Source organism: Thamnophis elegans, chromosome 7, assembly GCF_009769535.1.
Source record: "Thamnophis elegans isolate rThaEle1 chromosome 7, rThaEle1.pri, whole genome shotgun sequence".
In the NCBI taxonomy this organism is placed as follows: domain Eukaryota; kingdom Metazoa; phylum Chordata; class Lepidosauria; order Squamata; family Colubridae; genus Thamnophis; species Thamnophis elegans.
Window position 1 is genome coordinate 83797980 of NC_045547.1, and position 18278 is coordinate 83816257.

The 18278-nt window shown below is 44.7% G+C and overlaps 1 protein-coding gene across 1 annotated transcript in view; it reads right to left on the bottom strand.

Annotated features, from left to right (window-relative positions):
• Nucleotides 1-1424: 1424 nt before the first annotated feature.
• The window catches only part of CCDC3 (coiled-coil domain containing 3), a 29376-nt gene continuing 12522 nt past the window's right edge, over nucleotides 1425-18278 (bottom strand). The window contains exon 3 of the mRNA XM_032221594.1: nucleotides 1425-2185. Coding sequence (XP_032077485.1) covers nucleotides 1910-2185 — 276 coding nt within the window. The 3' untranslated portion in view covers nucleotides 1425-1909. The remainder of the gene's footprint in view (nucleotides 2186-18278) is intronic.

Here is an 18278-nt window from a genome sequence, read left to right on the forward strand (position 1 = left end):
ATAGATATATAGATAGATAAATAGATGATAGATAGATAGATAGATAGATAGATAGATAGATAGATGAGAGAGAGGGAGGGAGGGAGAGAGAGAGAGAGATGATAGATAGATAGATAGATAGATAGATAGATAGATAGATAGATAGATAGATAGATAGATAGATAGATAGATGAGAGAGAGGGAGGGAGAGAGAGAGAGAGAGAGATGATAGATATATAGATATAGATAGATAGATAGATAGATAGATAGATAGATAGATAGATAGATAGATAGATAGATATAGATGATAAATAGATAGAAAGAGGAAGGAAAGAATGTGAAAATTACATTTGTGGGCATGAAGATTAGTGTGATTTAAAATGCAATAAAACAGATGTAAAAGAAACAGTAGCTTTTAAAAAAACTAGAGTCATGGGAATCAGCAGGAAAAAACCCTTCCCCGTGGGAGCTTCCTTCCAGATAGGGTGTAGTAGTGTTACTCAAAGCTAGAAGCTTCTACAGGAAGCCCATCTATTGATCCATGAATGTCTTTGGACAGAAGTGGATTTCACCCGTCCCAGTTTCAGAGAATCCCTTTGCGTTAACACCAAGACTTTCTCAGGATCCGGATGGTATAAACTTTTTTTATTATTATTTACACTTAGACGCTTCTGCTTCCTCAATGAGCTTGCGTGGAGGTCATTTCTCCTCCCACCATTTGGAGAAGGTTCAATCTCCCTTGCTTCAGCTACTGGACTACAGGTCATTCTTGACTTACAACCAGAATCGAGCCCAACATTTCTGTTGTTAAGCGAGACGGTTGTTCAATGAGCTTTGGCCCATTTTACAACGTGTCTTGCCGCAGTGGTTAAAGCAGTGTTTCTCAACCTTGGCGACTTTAAGTCCTGTGGACTTCAACTCCCAGAATCCCCCAGCCAGCGATAGCTGGCTGGGGGATTCTGGGAGTTGAAGTCCACGGGACTTAAAGTCGTCAAGGTTGAGAAACACTAGGTTAAAGGAATGAGGGACATTATGAAGTTAGCCCCAAAGATGCTTTTTTTTCAAGAAGCAACTTTACCTTCTGCTGCCTTCTTTGAAGAGATTTCGCTTCTCCTCCCAAGAAGGTTCTTCAGCTCTGACTTGATGGTGGGGAATGGAAGGATTGATGCTCCTTGCAGACAGCTGGTCATTTGCATCCTTTTAGAGGGTCGTTGAGGTCTCATTAAGGTCTTAAACTTCCAAGGGGCCTCAAGGACTCTCGAAAAGGATGCAAATGACCAGTTCGGCCGCCACCATCCAGTCAGAGCTGAAGAAGCTTCTTGAGTGAGAAGCGAAACAACTTCAAAGAAAAACCAAGGAAGTTCATTTGCCTCTTGAAAAATAAAAGCACCTTTGGGATAACCATGTCCTGGATGACAGAGAATCTCCATAAAGTTAGTCATTTGGCTATTAAGTGAATCTTAGTTAACTTAATTAAATGAATTAATTAACATTAACTAATTAAGATTAACTAAGTCTTCGCCCTTCGTTGCGGGTCAGAAGGTCACAACAGGACATCACCCAACTTTATTGTCATTTTGAACAATCTCTAAACGGACTGTTGTAAATCGCGGACTACCGGTAATCCTGTATCCGCGTCCAAGACTCCACCTCCTCCCCTTAACTATGGTCCTTAGACCCATTCCTAGTTGGCCTCAAGCCAACTGCTCTGAAGGCAACGGCCCACGCTTCCTTCCGAGGGAAAAACGGAATGACGTTTACGAAAGTCGGTTCGAAGCCAGTGAGATGTTCCCTTGAGGTGCGAAATCCTTCACGGTCGAAAGCCGAAAGACTTCAAACGCCCGTTGAGTCTTCCTCAAGGTAAGATAGGGTGGAGAAGGAGACGCCGTTGGATCACGAAGACTTGTAGCTTGAAGGGCCAACGTTGCTCTCACGCTTTCAGGTAGGTGGCATGAGAATGGCCTTGCTTTAAGGCGTTCGCGTAGGGGAACTGAGAGCCCGCAGAAGACAGCTTCTCGTTGAGTTTCTGGTTCATCAGTTCCATGTGTCGGCCGTTCTTCCTGGTCTGCCTCAGCAAACGTTTGACCTTCTTCACGCGGCCTTGCAGCTGCTTGTTGCGCTTCTCCAAGGTGGCCACTTTCTGCTGCAGCTTCTTCACGTGGTCCTCCTCGTCCAACAAGGCCTTCTGGAGGGAGGAGCACATGAGCTGAAAAAACGACAAGAGAGAGAGGCACGTCAAGTCACCGAAATCTGCTCTTACCTGCTCCATCAGCTTGTACCTGGTCACCAGAGGTTAAGCGATGTTTCAAGGATGGCCAGTCCCCTCTGCTCAGGGCCTGAACTCAAGGAGGAACATGGACTCTCTACTAGTAAGAAAATCATAGGTGTAGAAGATGTAGAATGACAGAGTGGGAAGGGACCTTGGGGGTCTTCAGGTTTGCCTCCAGAAGTTGTGGGTGCTCCAACACTAGAAGTTTTAAAGAAGAGATTGGACAACCATCTGTCTAAAATGTTATAGGGTCTCCTGCCTGAGCAGGGGGTTGGACTAGAAGACCTCCAAAGTCCCTTCCAACTCTGTTATTCTCTTAAGCTGTTATCCTTCCTTCCTTTCTTCCTTCCTTCCTTCCTTCCTTCCTTCCTTCCCCAACATTAGAAGTTTTAAAGAAGAGATTGGACATCCATCTGTCTAAAATGTTATAGGGTCTCCTGCCTGAACAGGGGGTTGGACTAGAAGACCTCCAAGGTCCCTTCCAACTCTGTTATTCTGTTAAGCTGTTATCCTTCCTTCCTTCCTTCCTTCCTTCCTTCCTTCCTTCCCCAACATTAGAAGTTTTAAAGAAGAGATTGGGCATCCATCTGTCTAAAATGTTATAGGGTCTCCTGCCTGAGCAGGGGGTTGGACTAGAAGACCTCCAAGGTCCCTTCCAACTCTGTTATTCTGTTATGCTGTTTTCCTTCCTTCCTTCCTTCCTTCTTTCTTTCCTTCCTTTCCTCCTCCCTCCCTCCCTTCTCCATCACTGGAGGCTTTTAAGATGAGCCTGGACAGTCACTTGTCTGAAATGGTAGAGAGTCTCCTGCTTGAGCAAGGGGTTGGACTAGAAGACCTCCAGGGTCCCTTCCAACTCTCCGTTATTCTGTTATGCTGTTTTCCTTCCTTCCTTCCTTCCTTCCCCAACATTAGAAGATTTAAAGAAGCGATTTGGACATCTGTCCAAAATGCTATAAGGTCTCCTGCCTGAGCAGGGGGTTGGACTAGAAGACCTCCAAGGTCCCTTCCAGCTCTGTTACTCTGAATTCAGGTGGGTTGCTGCTGGTTTGGCCTGGATCAGGCGAACCGGTAGTAGCGGCGGTGGGAGGCTCCACCCACTCGCCCAGACGGTTCTGCGCATGCGCAGAAGCTTCTGGGATGTGCAGAAGCATCACATCTCTGTGTCTGAACCGGTAGTATAAAAAAAATTAGCAACCCACCTCTGTCTGAATTCTATTCTGCATTCTAAGCAAAGGAAGAGCACAGTAAATGCCTTAACTTACCTTAGACACCCAAAACCTTATTCAACCATTGTGTAGGTGTGAAATACTACTCATGTCACTACAGTCAAGGTTTATTTCTTGTTTATTTCTCCCTCCCTCCTCCTCCTCCTCCTCCTAGCACACAGAGTTTTCTAACATATCTCTCCGAAAGGTGGACCGCAGAGGTTGAAACCTGCCAGCCTCCCTTGCTGAGATAATGCAAGTCATTATGTCTTCTTTCTGCGCTCCCGGTTTCATAATTATTATTTTTAACAAGTGGGAAGAGTTCAGAAGCGAAAGAATGCTGATTTATTTCAAAGCGGGGGGGGGGAGTGACTCATGCAAGCTGCCATTCATAGATGATGATTTATGTGTCAGTCTTTCTGAACTGCTGTGAAGTTTTGCTAAATCCCCAATTCTCTGCAGGGATACCACCCACCCTCACCCCAGAAAGTGCTGCAGAAACCAAGTGTAGGGAGTTCAAACCCACCCCTCTCCTAGAAAAAAATGAAACACCCTGGGAAATGTTGAAAAAGCAGATTATATTTCCCTGGCTCAGAAATGTCATCTAGTCAAGGCAGTGGTGGGTTTCAAAAATTGTTCGAACCTATTCTGTGGGTGTGGCCTCCTTTGTGGGAGTGGCTTGCTGCCCATGTGACCGGATATGAAGATGCCGACGACACTTGTCAGAACCACCTTAAATTACCTCTCACACAGCACTGGCATGCATAAGAATAGGATGCAAACTTGTTTTTTTTAAAGGCATCTTTGGTTTGCGTTAAAACAACGTCAACACACACAATGTTCTGATTGCACCACAAACGCAGTAGTCATCCTTACCTTTCACAGAGGCACTGAGTTTTATAAATAGGAGCATGATAGTGTAGAATAATCACATCCAAGGACCAGTGGTGGGTTTCCAAAAAATTTGGAACCTCTTCTGTAGGTGTGGCCTGCTTTCCTGGTCCACTGGTGGAACCTCTTCTAACCGGTTTGGTAGATTTGACGAACCGGTTCTACCGAATAGGTGCGAACTGGTAGGAACCCACCTCTGAGTCAAGGTGATGGTTTTCCCAGTTGCAATGGATGGTTGTGAAGGTTGGACCATAAGGAAGGCTGAGGGCCAAAGAATGGAGGCCTTTGAACTCTGGTGCTGGAGAAGAAGACTCCTGCATTGAGTCCCTTGGACTGCAAGGCCATCCAACCGGTCAGTCCTAGAGGAGATCAACCCTGGCTGCTCTTTAGAAGGACAGATCCCGAGGATGAAACTCAAAGACTTTGGCCACCTGATGAGAAGGAAGAAGGACTCCCTGGAGAAGAGCCTCATGCTGGGAAGGATGGAGGGCAAAAGAAGAAGAAGGGGATGGCAGAGAAGGAGGTGGCTGGATGGAGTCACTGAAGCAGTCGGCGTGAGCTTCAATGGACTCAGGAGGATGGTAGAGGACAGGGAGGCCTGGAGGAACATTGTCCATGGGGTCGTGATGGGTTGGACACGACTTCACAATCTAACAACCACATAATCCTTGTAGACAGATGGTAAATTTGCATTCCTCAACAACTCTCTAAAAGAATGCAAATGACCAGCTGGGAAAAAAAGAAACAGAAAGAAACAGAAAGGAAAAAAATCCCTGAAATTAATGGCAAACTATTTTTGCATTTTTGACATATTTTCAATATGTTGTTAAAATTTCCCAGTATCAAACAACTCCAAAACAAAGTCCCAGGCTGGGACTTTATAGTGGAAGCCCTGGACTTTCAGATGTTCATTTAGTGACAATCCAAAGTTATAACAACACTGAAAAAAGGGTCTTATGAACAGTTTTCACACTTACGACCGATGTAGCATCCCCACAGTCACATGATCAAAAAAACTCAGATTTATGACGGCTGCTCGTAAATCCCCTCTTGCCACCTTCTTGCAAGCAAAGTCAGACTCGCTTTACAACAGTTTGACCAATTGATTTGTGATTTGCTTAACACCTGTGGCAAGAAAGGTCGTAAAACGGGACGAACTCATTGAACAAATGTTTTTGGACGCAGTCACGGGAATGTTGGGCTCAATTGTGGTCATAAGTCGAGGACTTCCTGTACGTCCAGGTGCACGTGAAAAGTTTGGAGTTCCTCGCTGTCTTTATGTGAAGGTTAAATGCTCCATAGTTTTAAGCCACAAGTTCATACTCTGGGATGCAATTAAGAGCAATTTCATTCCCATTTCTCTTGGGTATTAGTTTACTATGGGGTGGCTCATTTCCTGGACAATTTCCCCAACATTTTTGGCTGCTGCATATCATGTTGTGATGAATGATATAAAAAAACAAAATACGAGACCAAATTGCAGGTTTGAAAGCAAAGAAGTTACTGGTTTTCCCAGGATGGACTGATTCAGCAGAAAGACAAAAATACAGTAAACTTTTTTTTTCTTTTTTTGGAAAATGTACAAAAAAGTACTGAGATCTGCAGATTTTTTTTTAATCCCTAGAAAATGGACCCATTCATTGAAAAAAATAGAGTCTTTCTTTCTTTCACTGGAGTTATTTGGGCACTTGGCAACCTTGAAGAGACGTAAACTCAGGATAAAGCTGAAAAACCTTTTTCTGGAAAAATATTCCAGATTGCATGACGCGATGGCTGAGTGGCTAAGACGCTGAGCTTGTCGATGAGAAAGGTCGGAAGTTTGGCGGTTCGAATCCCTAGTGCGGCGTAACGGAGTGAGCTCCCATTACTTGTCCCAGCTTCTGCCAACCTAGCAGTTCGCAAGGACGTAAAAAATGCAAGTAGAAAAATAGGAACCACCTTTGGTGGGAAGGGAAGAGCGTTTCCGTGCGCCTTCGGCGTTGAGTCATGCCAGCCACATGACCATGGAGATGTCTTCGGCTCAACTATTATATAGACTGGGCAACCATTTGTCTGACATGGACTAGGGTCTCCTGCTTGAGCAGGGGGTTGGAGTAGAAGACCTCTGAGGTCCCTTCCAACTCTGTTATTCTGCTAAGTATTGGAATAACTTCCAGATGTGTGGCCTTCAATTCCCTGAATTGTCAAGGAGGCCAGGATGAAATTCTGTCCATCTGAAGTTCCCTAGAGATAAATGACAAGTTTCCAGCAATGCAAATACATTGTAAACGTTCAGCTGTCCAAATGCAAAGAATCGGATTTTTATATTTTTGCATCAATACTCCAGAGAGATAAAGGTAAAGGTTCCCCTCGCCCATACATGCCAGTCGTTCCCGACTCTAGGGGGCGGTGCTCATCTCTGTTTCAAAGTCGAAGAGCCAGCGCTGTCCGAAGACGTCTCCGTGGTCATGTGGCTGGCATGACTCAACGCCAAAGGCGCACGGAACACTGTTACTTTCCCACCAAAGGTGGTCCCTGTTTTTCTACTTGCATTTTTTACGTGATTTCGAACTGCTAGGTTGGCAGAAGCTGGGACAAGTCACGGGAGCTACACGGCGCTAGGGATTCGAACCGCCAAACTGCCGACCTTTCTGATCGACAAGCTCAGCGTCTTTAGCCCCTGAGCTACCGCATCCCTATGTTTGAGGGGTACCCAGTGCTAAACGTCGTACAGAACGAATTGTTGTCGTTCAGCTTTTTTCTACCACGACAAAGTTCAAAGGACTTTAATTCTTGGGTTGGGGTCCTGGAGGAGCCGTGGACAACTGAAGCTTTTCGTTGCCTTGTTTTAAGTCTGAAGCGAAATGCTTGATAGCTGTCATGTCCCCTTGCTGAGATCTTTAATCCTACGATTGACTGGAGAACAGAAATTTATTTATTCATTTATGTGAATGTTGGTTTTGTTTTTAATATGTTGTCTTTGTCTCGTTTTCCCCCTTTCCCTTGTCTTTTGTGAGCCGCCCGGAGTCCTCCGGGAGTGGGCGGCATACAAGACAAATAAATAATAATAATAATAATATAGCAGGCTTGGTCATTCAGGACCGAACGACCGTATGCTGTAAATCAAAACTTTGGAATACCTTTTTATTTAGATCATGGCAAATGTATTCCCTCTTTGAAGCATCAGCTCCAAGCAGAGGAGAGCATGTGAACCTACATAGATCTCATCTAGATGGGATTTACGGTCCCCTCCCCAGGAAGTAATATGAAACCCAAGGTTTAGTTCCCCCATTTTACAGGTTTTATGGGTTTATTCCATTGTCCAGAAGCCATAAGGTGCACTGGCAAAAAAGAGTGAGACAATTTGCCTTTTATTTGGACCATATCTACACTGATGATGTTACCTAGATGGGTCATGAGATGTCTAGAAGAAAACCACTAAGATCAGAGCACCAAGGAACCCCCCCCCCAGGCGTCATCCTCCTCCTCCTCTTCCTTCCGTTCCTCCCCTTCCATCACCACCACCTCTTTCGCTTCTTCCTCCACTCCACAAATCCCACTCCCTCCTAGCACTGATGGCGTTACCTAGTTGGGTCATGTAACGTCTGCAAGAAAACCACCAAGCTCAGAGAGTTCCAAGGATTCCACAGTCCTCCTCTTCCTTCTCTCCTTCTAGCACTGATGATGTTCCCTAGTTGGGTCATCAGAGAGCACCAAGGACCTCACAATCCTCCTGTTCACTCCACAAACCCCACTCCCTCCTAGCACTGTTGACGTTACCTAGTTGGGTCATGTAACGTTTGCAAGAAAACCACTAAGCTCAGAGAGTTTCAAGGATTCCACAGTCCTCCTCTTCCTTCTCTTCTTCTTTTCCTCCTCCTCCTCTTCCTCCTCCTCCTCTTCTTCTTTTCCTTCTCCTCTTCCTCCTCCTCTTCTTCTTCTTTTCCTTCTCCTCCTCTTCCTCCTCCTCCTCCTCCTCCTCCTCCTCCTCAAACCCGACTCCCTTCTAGCACTGATGATGTTCCCTAGTTGGGTCATCAGAGAGCACCAAGGACCTCACAATCCTCCTGTTCACTCCACAAATCCCACTCCCTCCTAGCACTGTTGACGTTACCTAGTTGGGTCATGTAACGTCTGCAAGAAAACCACTAAGCTCAGAGAGCACCAAGGACCCCCACAGTTCAACCACGAGCTACAAATATTCTCCTCTATCAGTTTATCATCGCCTTTTCTCTCGACCAAATGTGACCATTTTAAAATTATAATTGCTTCAGTTTTATAACTTGCTTTGCAAGTGGTTCGTTAAACATGTGGGGAGAATACTTGAGAGCAGGTTTTTGATTGCTGGTGCTGGTGGCGGTGAAATCCTATTCTTTTAACTGGGGAAAAAAGGCAATTACTTGGTTTAGGATAAAAATCCCTTGTTACTGTAAGCCCCCCACTAGCTGGGCTAGTGTTGCTTATTCCTTGTATTATTATTATTATTTTAATCCAGGTTTTAGTTAAATTGCCAAAAAAAGGAAGACACAAATTCAGCTTAAAGTTGATGAGACTTTTTTTTCCCACAAAGGATTTTTATCTTTCAGGCTCCACCAACTGTAACCTTGATCTAAACTGCCTCGGTTGAAAGCCCTCCCATCGCCCAGAGCTGGCTTGCTATGTCCCTTTGCTCATACATGTCTTCCGACATGCCAAGTTGCCATGGGAACGCGCTGCCACTCGAAGGGGAGGGCTGCTTCCAAGCCATTTGTCGCACGGTTTGTTTCTGGTTTTGTTTTCCTTGCAATTATTAAGTCTGGAAACTAAAAGAAGCAAAGGGAGAGAGGTTTAACAGAAGCCCCAACAAGCTCTCTGCCAGAAGGTCTTGTGCAACGCTTTGGCTGAAGAAATAAACACAGGGAAATCCATTACGGGGTTTTCAAAGGCTCCGGGGAAGCAAATCCTGGATGAATTGCAGAACAGGCCACGATGGCAAAGCTATGGCATCGGTGTGGCACCCGGAGCCCTCTCTGTGGGCACATGAGCTGTTGCCCCCGTTCAGCTCTGCCACGCAAGTACACACCTCCTACCTGGTCTTCGGGTTTCTGCCGCGCATGTGGAGGATGTGGGGCATGTGGAGGACATGCACATATGCACGGGGTGCATGTGGCACATGTGCAGGGTGTGCGCGCATGTGCAAGGGTGGAGCATGTGGAGGACATGTGTGAGCCGGATTTCCCTATAGGCTAACTAGGCTTCAGCCTAGGGCCTCGAGATCAAGAGGGGCCTACATTCAAATTGTTAGCAAAATTAAAATTACACTATTCTAACAACAGTGAACACTAAAACACTGAACCGAAAATAAGGAGAAATTCTACGCATAGGACTCATAAACAAACATAAAAATGTATTGGTTAAGATCGTCCCAGCGCCGCGGCAGTTGGGGAGCCCGCCCACGTTCCCGGCACCGGCAGTCGGGCGAGAGGCGCGGCCGCTCCCAGTAGCCGCCCCGTCGACGCGGAGCCCACCAGCGGCCAGGCAGGTGAGGGCGAGGGGGCCGAGCCGGGCAGCTGAGCGCAGCAGGGGAGGCGGCTGGCCTCTCTGCCTTTGCTACAGAGCAGAGCCACCCTCCGTCGGGAGGCCAGCTATATATATTGATATATATTGATATATATCCCAGTAATGATGTATTTTATTGTCTCTCATGTAATTTACAAACTTAAAAATGGGAGGTGAAAGGGCCTCATAAGTGGAATAGCCTAGGGCCTCTTTTCATCTAAATCCGGCCCTGCCCGCATGCACAGCGACAGCATGTATGCGCGGGGGTGAGTGCACAGAGCCACATACGTATTGCATTTTGGAGGTTCGGGCACGTGCATTCGTGCATGAATGGACGCTCTGGGCACTCGGTCCAGAAAAGGTTAGCCATCACTGGAATAGGCGCTGTGTGTAATTTGGATTTCCTAATCCAACATAAAATTAGTCTATGGCATTTGTAGTGATGAACAGCTACGGCGTGTGGGAAGTAACACCCCGAAAGGACAGCGCCAAAAACCTCAGAAAACAGTGCCGAGAGACTCAAGAAAACCAGGAAGGAAAACTCAGAGCAACCCTGCTAAGGGCTGTTACAAAAGTAACAAAGCTGACCACAGAAATACTTAAGTAGAGCCATTAAGATAAGGGGAATCAGACTAAAAATAAACTCCCCGAAGTAAACCGAAACTGCCTTTTTCCTGCCCCTGACAGGATTAAACCCCAGGGACAGGAAAAACAAAAAGATCTGGGACCAAATTAACCCAGGGACAACAGGAAAACAATATCCAGGCAATCTGAAACACCCGCCAAACTTCAGGAACTTCAAAGGGGAATTAAGACTCAGATTCACACTCCCAAGGTGCTTGCAAAAGCCACGAAAGCTCCAGCTGTTGCACTCTTTGCTTCTTGCCTTCCTACATGAAAAGAATTCCACTTTCTGGCAACTGGCTTCTGCATCCATTTCTTCTCGGGTGATTGCTTCCCAACTAGGGAACAAACGCCAGGAAATTTCTTCCAACTAAAAAGAGAATTTGATAACTAGACAAGATTATTTGGGTATTAAAGTTTCTTTACCTTAAAACCTGGCTGTTCCGACAGGCCTGGGGCTAAAGAGCTTTTGCCCCCCCTTCTCGAATGGTATGGTTGTTGTGTGTTTTAAATTGTGTATTGTTATGTTCGTCTTTTTATCCCCTGTCTGTACCCCCTTCCCTGACTGAATTGTGAGCCGCCCTGAGTCCCCTTCGGGGAAAAGGGCGGCATATAAATGTAATAAATCCAATCCAATCCAATGTGGAATGGGGAAAAGGAAATGATTACCTTTAAAATTAGTTGTTCTGTTTGCTTCACCTAACTAAAACAAATTAAACAGGATATTAGCAATAGCAGTTAGACTTATATACCGCTTCATAGGGCTTTCAGCCCTCTCTAAGCGGTTTACAGAGTCAGCATATTTGCCCCCAACAACAATCCGGGTCCTCATTTCACCCACCTCGGAAGGATGGAAGGCTGAGTCAACCCTGAGCCGGTGAGATTTGAACCGCCGAACTGCTGAACTGCAGTCAGCTGAAGTAGCCTGCAGTGCTGCATTTAACCACTGCGCCACCTCGGCTCATATTGGTACCAATACCCTCTGTGGGGAGGTAAATGGGTAGTGAATGTCCTGTCTCTGTTTTGGGAGATTGTATATGAGGTTTACGTGACACAGGAAGGCCAGGTATTTTGAGATGATTGATATGTTGGCTCAAAGTATAAAAGACTTTAAGCATCTGCCCTTCGGGGTTCAGATTTTGCTTGACCAACCGCTCCTGAACCTTCGCACAAATAAACCTCTCCCTCTGACAAAGAGCTGGTCTTGTCTCATTTTCTGCTACACAACAAGCTCTTGCATGGAGCGTGGTTCCTTGGGTCTATCTAGAGCAGTGTTTCTCAACCTTGTCAACTTGAAGATGTCTGGACTTCAACTCCCAGAATTCCCCAGCCAGCGAATGCTGGCTGGGGAATTCTGGGAGTTGAAGTCCAGACATCTTCAAGTTGACAAGGTTGAGAAACACTGATCTAGAGCAATCGACGTAGAGCAAAGCATGAGAACGTCAACCCTCAGAACTCCCCAGCCAAGGAGTTGAAATCCACCTATCAAGTTGCCAATCTTGACAAAAACTGGGTTAGATTAAGAATGAGTACTAGCTCCAGGTGCCATTGTAACTTCAAATGGTCACTGAATGACCTGTTGTAAGTTGTGGCCTATCGGTAGTAAATAAAACTGTGAAGTCTTGAAAAATAAACCATGGGGAAATCCAGTCATTCTGGATCTTAGCTTAGTTTAGGGACAAAAGGAGAATCTTCTCCATTGAGTGGGGGGGGGGGGAATCCCTCTTCCTTTGCCATAATAAAGTGAATGTTTTTATTTAATTTGCACCCAGCAAATTCCAACTGATGCCTTTGATAAAGTCTCATTAGAGCCACGGCTTGCAAATGAGAATCCTCTTAACCTATTCTACAAAGATTAAACAGCATAATTACATTACACTTACCTCACAAAGTAATTTAATAGTAACCTCTGCTCTCCTACTCTAATGTGTGCACAGATGAACAGAGAAGGGGGAAAATGGGATTTTTTATAGTCACTGAATGCAGCTCCAAAGTTCCAGCCTGGAAGCTTAAAAAGCTTCAATTTTGAGTTGCTGGTTTCATTTCATTCAAGGCGCATTAAATGTTCTGCAGAGATAAAACAAACCCCTTATGGGAAGCCCATCTCCCTCTCTTAGAAGAACGAAATATTTTGGGAAATATTAAAAAGGCAGGATATTATATTTCCCTAAAGGAAAAACGGAGAAAGGTGATTTTTTTGAGGCAGGAAGCAGCCCCCAATCTTTGTTACTTTAAAGATATTCCAAAATGTCTTATTTTAAAGAGCAGAATTAATTTATGGACTGGCACGCACATCCCAGTAGTGGCATAATAGCATGGACCTGAAGTTCTACTACAGCTATGCTAGTTAATTCAGGGCAAACATCACGCAAGGAAACTAGGATCATGGCATCCAATCCTCTCAATCCCTGGCAAATAGATGGGGAAGAAATGGAGGTAGTGACAGATTTTATTTTCCTGGGCTCCATGATCACCGCAGATGGGGACTTCAGCCAAGAAATCAAAAGAGGCTTGCTCCTGGGGAGGAAAGCGATGGGAAATCTAGACAGCATCCTAAAAAGCAGAGACATCCCCCTGCCAACAAAAGTGCATATAGTCAAGGCTGTGGTTGCAATGGATGGCTGTGAAGGTTGGACCATAAGGAAGGCTGAGCACCAAAGAATGGAGGCCTTTGAACTCTGGTGCTGGAGAAGAAGACTCCTGCATTGAGTCCCTTGGATTGCAAGGCCATCCAACCAGTCAGTCCTAGAGGAGATCAACCCTGGCTGCTCTTTAGAAGGCCGGATCCTGAAGAGGAAACTCAAAGACTTTGGCCACCTAATGAGAAGGAGGAAGGACTCCCTGGAGAAGAGCCTCATGCTGGGAACGATGGAGGGCAAAAGAAGAAGGGGACAGCAGAGAAGGAGGTGGCCGAATGGAGTCACCGAAGCAGCCGGAATGAGCTTCAATGGACTCCAGAGGATGGTAGAGAAGGCCTGGAAAAACACTCTCCATGGGGTTGCGATGGGTCGGACACGACTTCGCAACTAACAACAACAACAACAACAACAAACAAACAAACATCACACAGAGCCATTTTTGAAACAAAAGAGGAAAATTTGAATGTTTAGCACATTCTTCCCCAGATACCCAAATACGCAGCAATGTGTTTTGATTTCTTTAGCTTCTCTCTGGAAAATGTCTAGAGGGGAAACATGGTTTTAATTATGAAGCACAGATAAATCTCCAACTGCCCTCAGACATGGGATATAATTACTGTCATCTTCCATTTCACCACAAAGTTGGTGGAAATGAGACGTTACAAACTCTTTTTGTTTTTGAAATGACTTGCTAGCAAGACATGTGGTTGTCATCGTTGTTTCACTTCAGTCACAATTTCTGATATGTGTTTAGGAAGCCAATAAAAGCAGGGGGCTGCCTTATAGGCGTGGTGGCCACAAGTGATGATCCTCCTTCAAGGCTGAGAGAACTTGAAAGGACCAGCCGCTTAAAACAATTCTCCGAAGCCTTGGTGGTGGGTTAACTGAGCAACACTGCAGAGAGGTGAAGTTATCTGGCAGAGAAATACCCCATCCCCATATAAAAGTAGAATAGAGTAGAATAGAGAATAGAATATAAAGTAGAATAGAATAGAATAGAATAGAATAGAATAGTATTTAGTATTTAGTATTTAGTATTTAGTATTTAGTATTTAGTATTTAGTATTTAGTATTTAGTATTTAGTATTTAGTATTTAGTATTTAGTATTTAGTATTTAGTATTTAGTATTTAGTATTTAGTATTTAGTATTTAGTATTTAGTATTTATTAGGATTTATAGGCCGCCCTTTTCCCTGAGGGGACTCAGGGCGGCTTACAATCATTAGGGAGGGGGTGCAATTCAAAAATAAACAATATGTGAACAAAGTAAAATAATAAAAACACAACTTGCATTCAACATTCAAACACTCGGGTGGGGCAAATTGGAAGCTTATCCCCAGGCCTGTTGGGAGAGCCAGGTCTTGAGGGCTGCGCGGAAGGTCTGGACGGTGGTGAGGGTGCGTATCTCGACGGGGAGGTCGTTCCACAGGGTCGGAGCTGCAACAGAAAAGGCCCTCCTCCGTGTAGTCGCCAGTCGACATTGACTGGCGGATGGGATTCGGAGGAGGCCCAGTCTGTGCGATCTTATCGGTCGGAGGGAGGTAATCGGCAGAAGGCGGTCTCTCAAGTATTCTCTCAAGAATAGAATAGAATAGGGAAGGGAAGGAAAAGGAAAGGAAAGAAATAGGAAATAATAGAAAATAGGAAAAGAAAAAATAGAATGTAGAAAAGAATAGAATGGAATGGAATGAATGGGATGGAATGGAACACAATGGAATGGAATGGAAAGCAGGACAGGACAGGACAGGACAGGATAGGATGCAGGGGTCATAGCTGATTGAGTAGGTTATCTGAGTCAAGCTTGAAGGAAACTTGATGGCTGGTGCAATGCAGTTCCTATTTTGGCTGGATAGCTGAGCCCTGAAGGACAATCCCATCATCCTGGAGTTGAAGATCTTTTGTCTTGTAGACAAGGATGGCCAAATATCTTCTGAGGGAAGTACTAAACATACAAGTATATATTCAAGAGAGAGATATAAAGGGTGGGAACATAGTTAGGATAGATTAGCAAAGGGAAGGGAATAAGAAATGATACTGAAGTATATTCGGGTATGCGGAAATACCATCCCAAGGAAACATAAACTATTTGAAAGAGACACCTATAACAACTGAAAAAGAAAGGGAGAGAGGAGGAGAGGAAGAGGGGGGAAGGAAAAAAGAGGTAAGGAGAGGAGGGTGGAAGGGAGAGAGAGAAGGAGAGAGGGTAGAAAGAGAAGGAGAGGAGTAAGGGAGAGGTAAGGGAAGAAGGAAAGGGAAGGAGAAGAGGAAGGAAGGAAGTAGAGAAAGGAGGGAGAAAAGAAAGGGAAAATAAAGTGGTGTTACAACAGGTGGAAGGGATGGTAAATAAAGCAACCCAAACTGTATATTATAACCTATTAAATGGAATAACAAATGTATAAGAATGACAAGTGTAAAGAAGAATAACAATTATGTGAATATATACTTACAATGGTATGTAAGGGAATAAAAAATAAAAAACTTTTTCTAAAAAAATGGGGAAGAGAGCCGAAACTCCAAGTTTCTGTCTTTAGAAACACGTTTCTCCTTTAGGGAAAATATAACATTCCGCCTTTTAAATATTCCCTAAAATATTCCATAATTCTAGGAGAGGGGTGCGTGCTACCTTTCTACAAGAGAACGGAGCAACAACACCTTTTCAAAGGATCCGAAGTTGCCTCCTTCTGTCTGCACTGCACGGCCAGGCATGTTCCCCTAAAAGGAAATATTGGGGGGATCTTGCTGTTTTCCAGTGTCAAAGACCCATTTTCTGTTCCTTGCGGGCCTTTCATAGAACATCTGGAGAGGTTTACAAGGACCTTTACAAGGCACACCATCTTTAGAATATTATATTTTGGTAAACAAGACTTGCAAATTTGTCTGGAACCTCATTGTTTCCCTGAGGCTGAAGGGAGATACAATCGGCTGCAGCCGAGTTTCATTCTGCTTTCTGTCTTTTGACGTTTAAAAGGCGGTTTGGCAGTTCCACCTTGGCATCCAGGGACAGTTGCTAATGGAAGAGGCAGATGGGATCTCTTAAAAAAAACAAACCTGGACGGAGCTTCATGGGGAGACTTTTCCAAAACTCACTCCAAATAATTGGCTTTTCCTGCTGGTTCTCCGTAGAAGCAAACCCCTGGCGTCCCGATTTTGGCTCCTTTGCTTGTTTTTCCAAATTCTCAGCAGGTTAAAAAGGCAAAGAAAACAGTGCCAAGAATGCAATAAAGTCGAACAGATGTTGTATGGTAGTTGGGATTGTGAGTCCAGCAGAATCCCAGGGTTTTTTTTTCCCCCATCCTCGGCTACACACCTGTAATGTAGGTGATGCCTGTTGCTGTTTTGATTCTTGCATCCCTCTTTCTTTCCTGAGATGTTACCCAACAGGCCACTGAGAGAATAAACAAGCGTTCCTTTAAATGGGGAAGATTTTCCTCTTACGTAATGTTTCGGAAACCATGCGAGTCAAATGAAAACCGGGTTTGGCTGAAGCTAGGATTGGACCGGAAACCTATGAAAGGTTGGAAGATGTGAAAAGACCTGGCCAATAGAATCGCCAAGAGTTGGATATGACTGAGTGGATAACTACTACTACTACTACAACTACTACTACTACTACTACTACTACTACTACTGTTTCTGCTTCTGCTTCTCCTCCTCCTTCCTCTTCCTCTTCTTTCTTTCTTCTTTCTTCCTCTTCTTCTTTCTTTCTTTCTTCTTTCTTCCTCTTCTTCTTTCTTTCTTTCTTTCTTTCTTCTTTCTTCCTCTTCTTTCTTTCTTTCTTCTTTCTTCCTCTTCTTCTTCCTCTTCTTTCTTTCTTCTTTCTTCCTCTTCTTCTTTCTTTCTTTCTTTCTTCTTTCTTCCTCTTCTTCTTTCTTTCTTTCTTTCTTCTTTCTTCCTCTTCTTCTTTCTTTCTTTCTTTCTTCTTTCTTCCTCTTCTTCTTCCTCTTCTTTCTTTCTTCTTTCTTCCTCTTCTTCTTTCTTTCTTTCTTCTTCTTCTTGGGAATCAATCGTCTTCTGCTTGCCCACTGCAGATTTTAAAAGGCAAAACGGTGGAGACTGAATGAAATCTAGGCGCGCTCCCTTTTCTTCTCAGTGAAGATCAGAAACAGCCCAGCAGGCCAGGAGATCCTGGGCAGGGTGTTTGGCGCAACAGGATTAAAGAGGGTAATTATCCGTGGACTGCAAGAAAATAGCAGCCAACCCCTGGAGTGGAGAAGGAGGGCATCTCCCACCAGCCCTTCCGTAGGCTAACTGGAGCTCCTAGCAGCTGCTGTGGGACTTAACTCTGCCTCGCTGGTTCGGCAGGCTGCAGACTTTACAACATAATATACTCTCTGCTTTATTGGCCAGGTGTGACTGGACACGCAAGGGATTTGTCCGCCGCACAGAAGCTCTCAGCGTATGTGCAAAACAACCAAGTCATGATAAAACAAAAAGAAAATTAGGAATGGAACGGAACTTCCTCCTCTTAGTTTTTCTACTCTTCTCTCTTCTTCCTCTCCTCTTAATTTTGCTCCTCCTTTTCCTTCTCTCCTATTTTCCTCCTCCTCCTTTCTTTTCTTCTTTTCCTCCTAATTTTCCTCCTCCTCCTCTTTTCTTCCTCCTCTCCTGTTTTCCTCCTTCTTTTCTTTTCTTCTTCTCCTCCTTAGTGTTTCTCTTCCTCCTATGAGCCGAGGTGGCGCAGTGGTTAGAGTGCAGTACTGCAGCCACTTCAGCTGACTGTTATCTGCAGTTCAGCAGTTCAAATCTCACTGGCTCAAGGTTGACTCAGCCTTCCATCCTTCCGAGGTGGGTAAAATGAGGACCCAGACTGTGGGGGCGATATGCTGACTCTGTAAACTGCTTAGAGAGGGCTGAAAGCCCTATGAAGCGGTATATAAGTCTAACTGCTATTGCTATTGCTTTCTCTTCTTCCCTTAATTTTGCTCCTCCTCCTCTTTTCTTCCTCCTCTCCTGTTTTCCTCCTCCTTTTCTTTTCTTCCTCTCCTCCTTAGTGTTTCTCCTCTTCCTCCTTTCCCTTCTTCCTCTCCTCCTCTTAATTTCTCTCCTCCTCCTCTTCCTCTTCCTTCATCATCTGCACCGGGGCAGCTTAAAACAGAAAGCGCTGTGATTTTAGCCACCAAATCCACCCCATATGATATCTTGCTGATCTTTTGG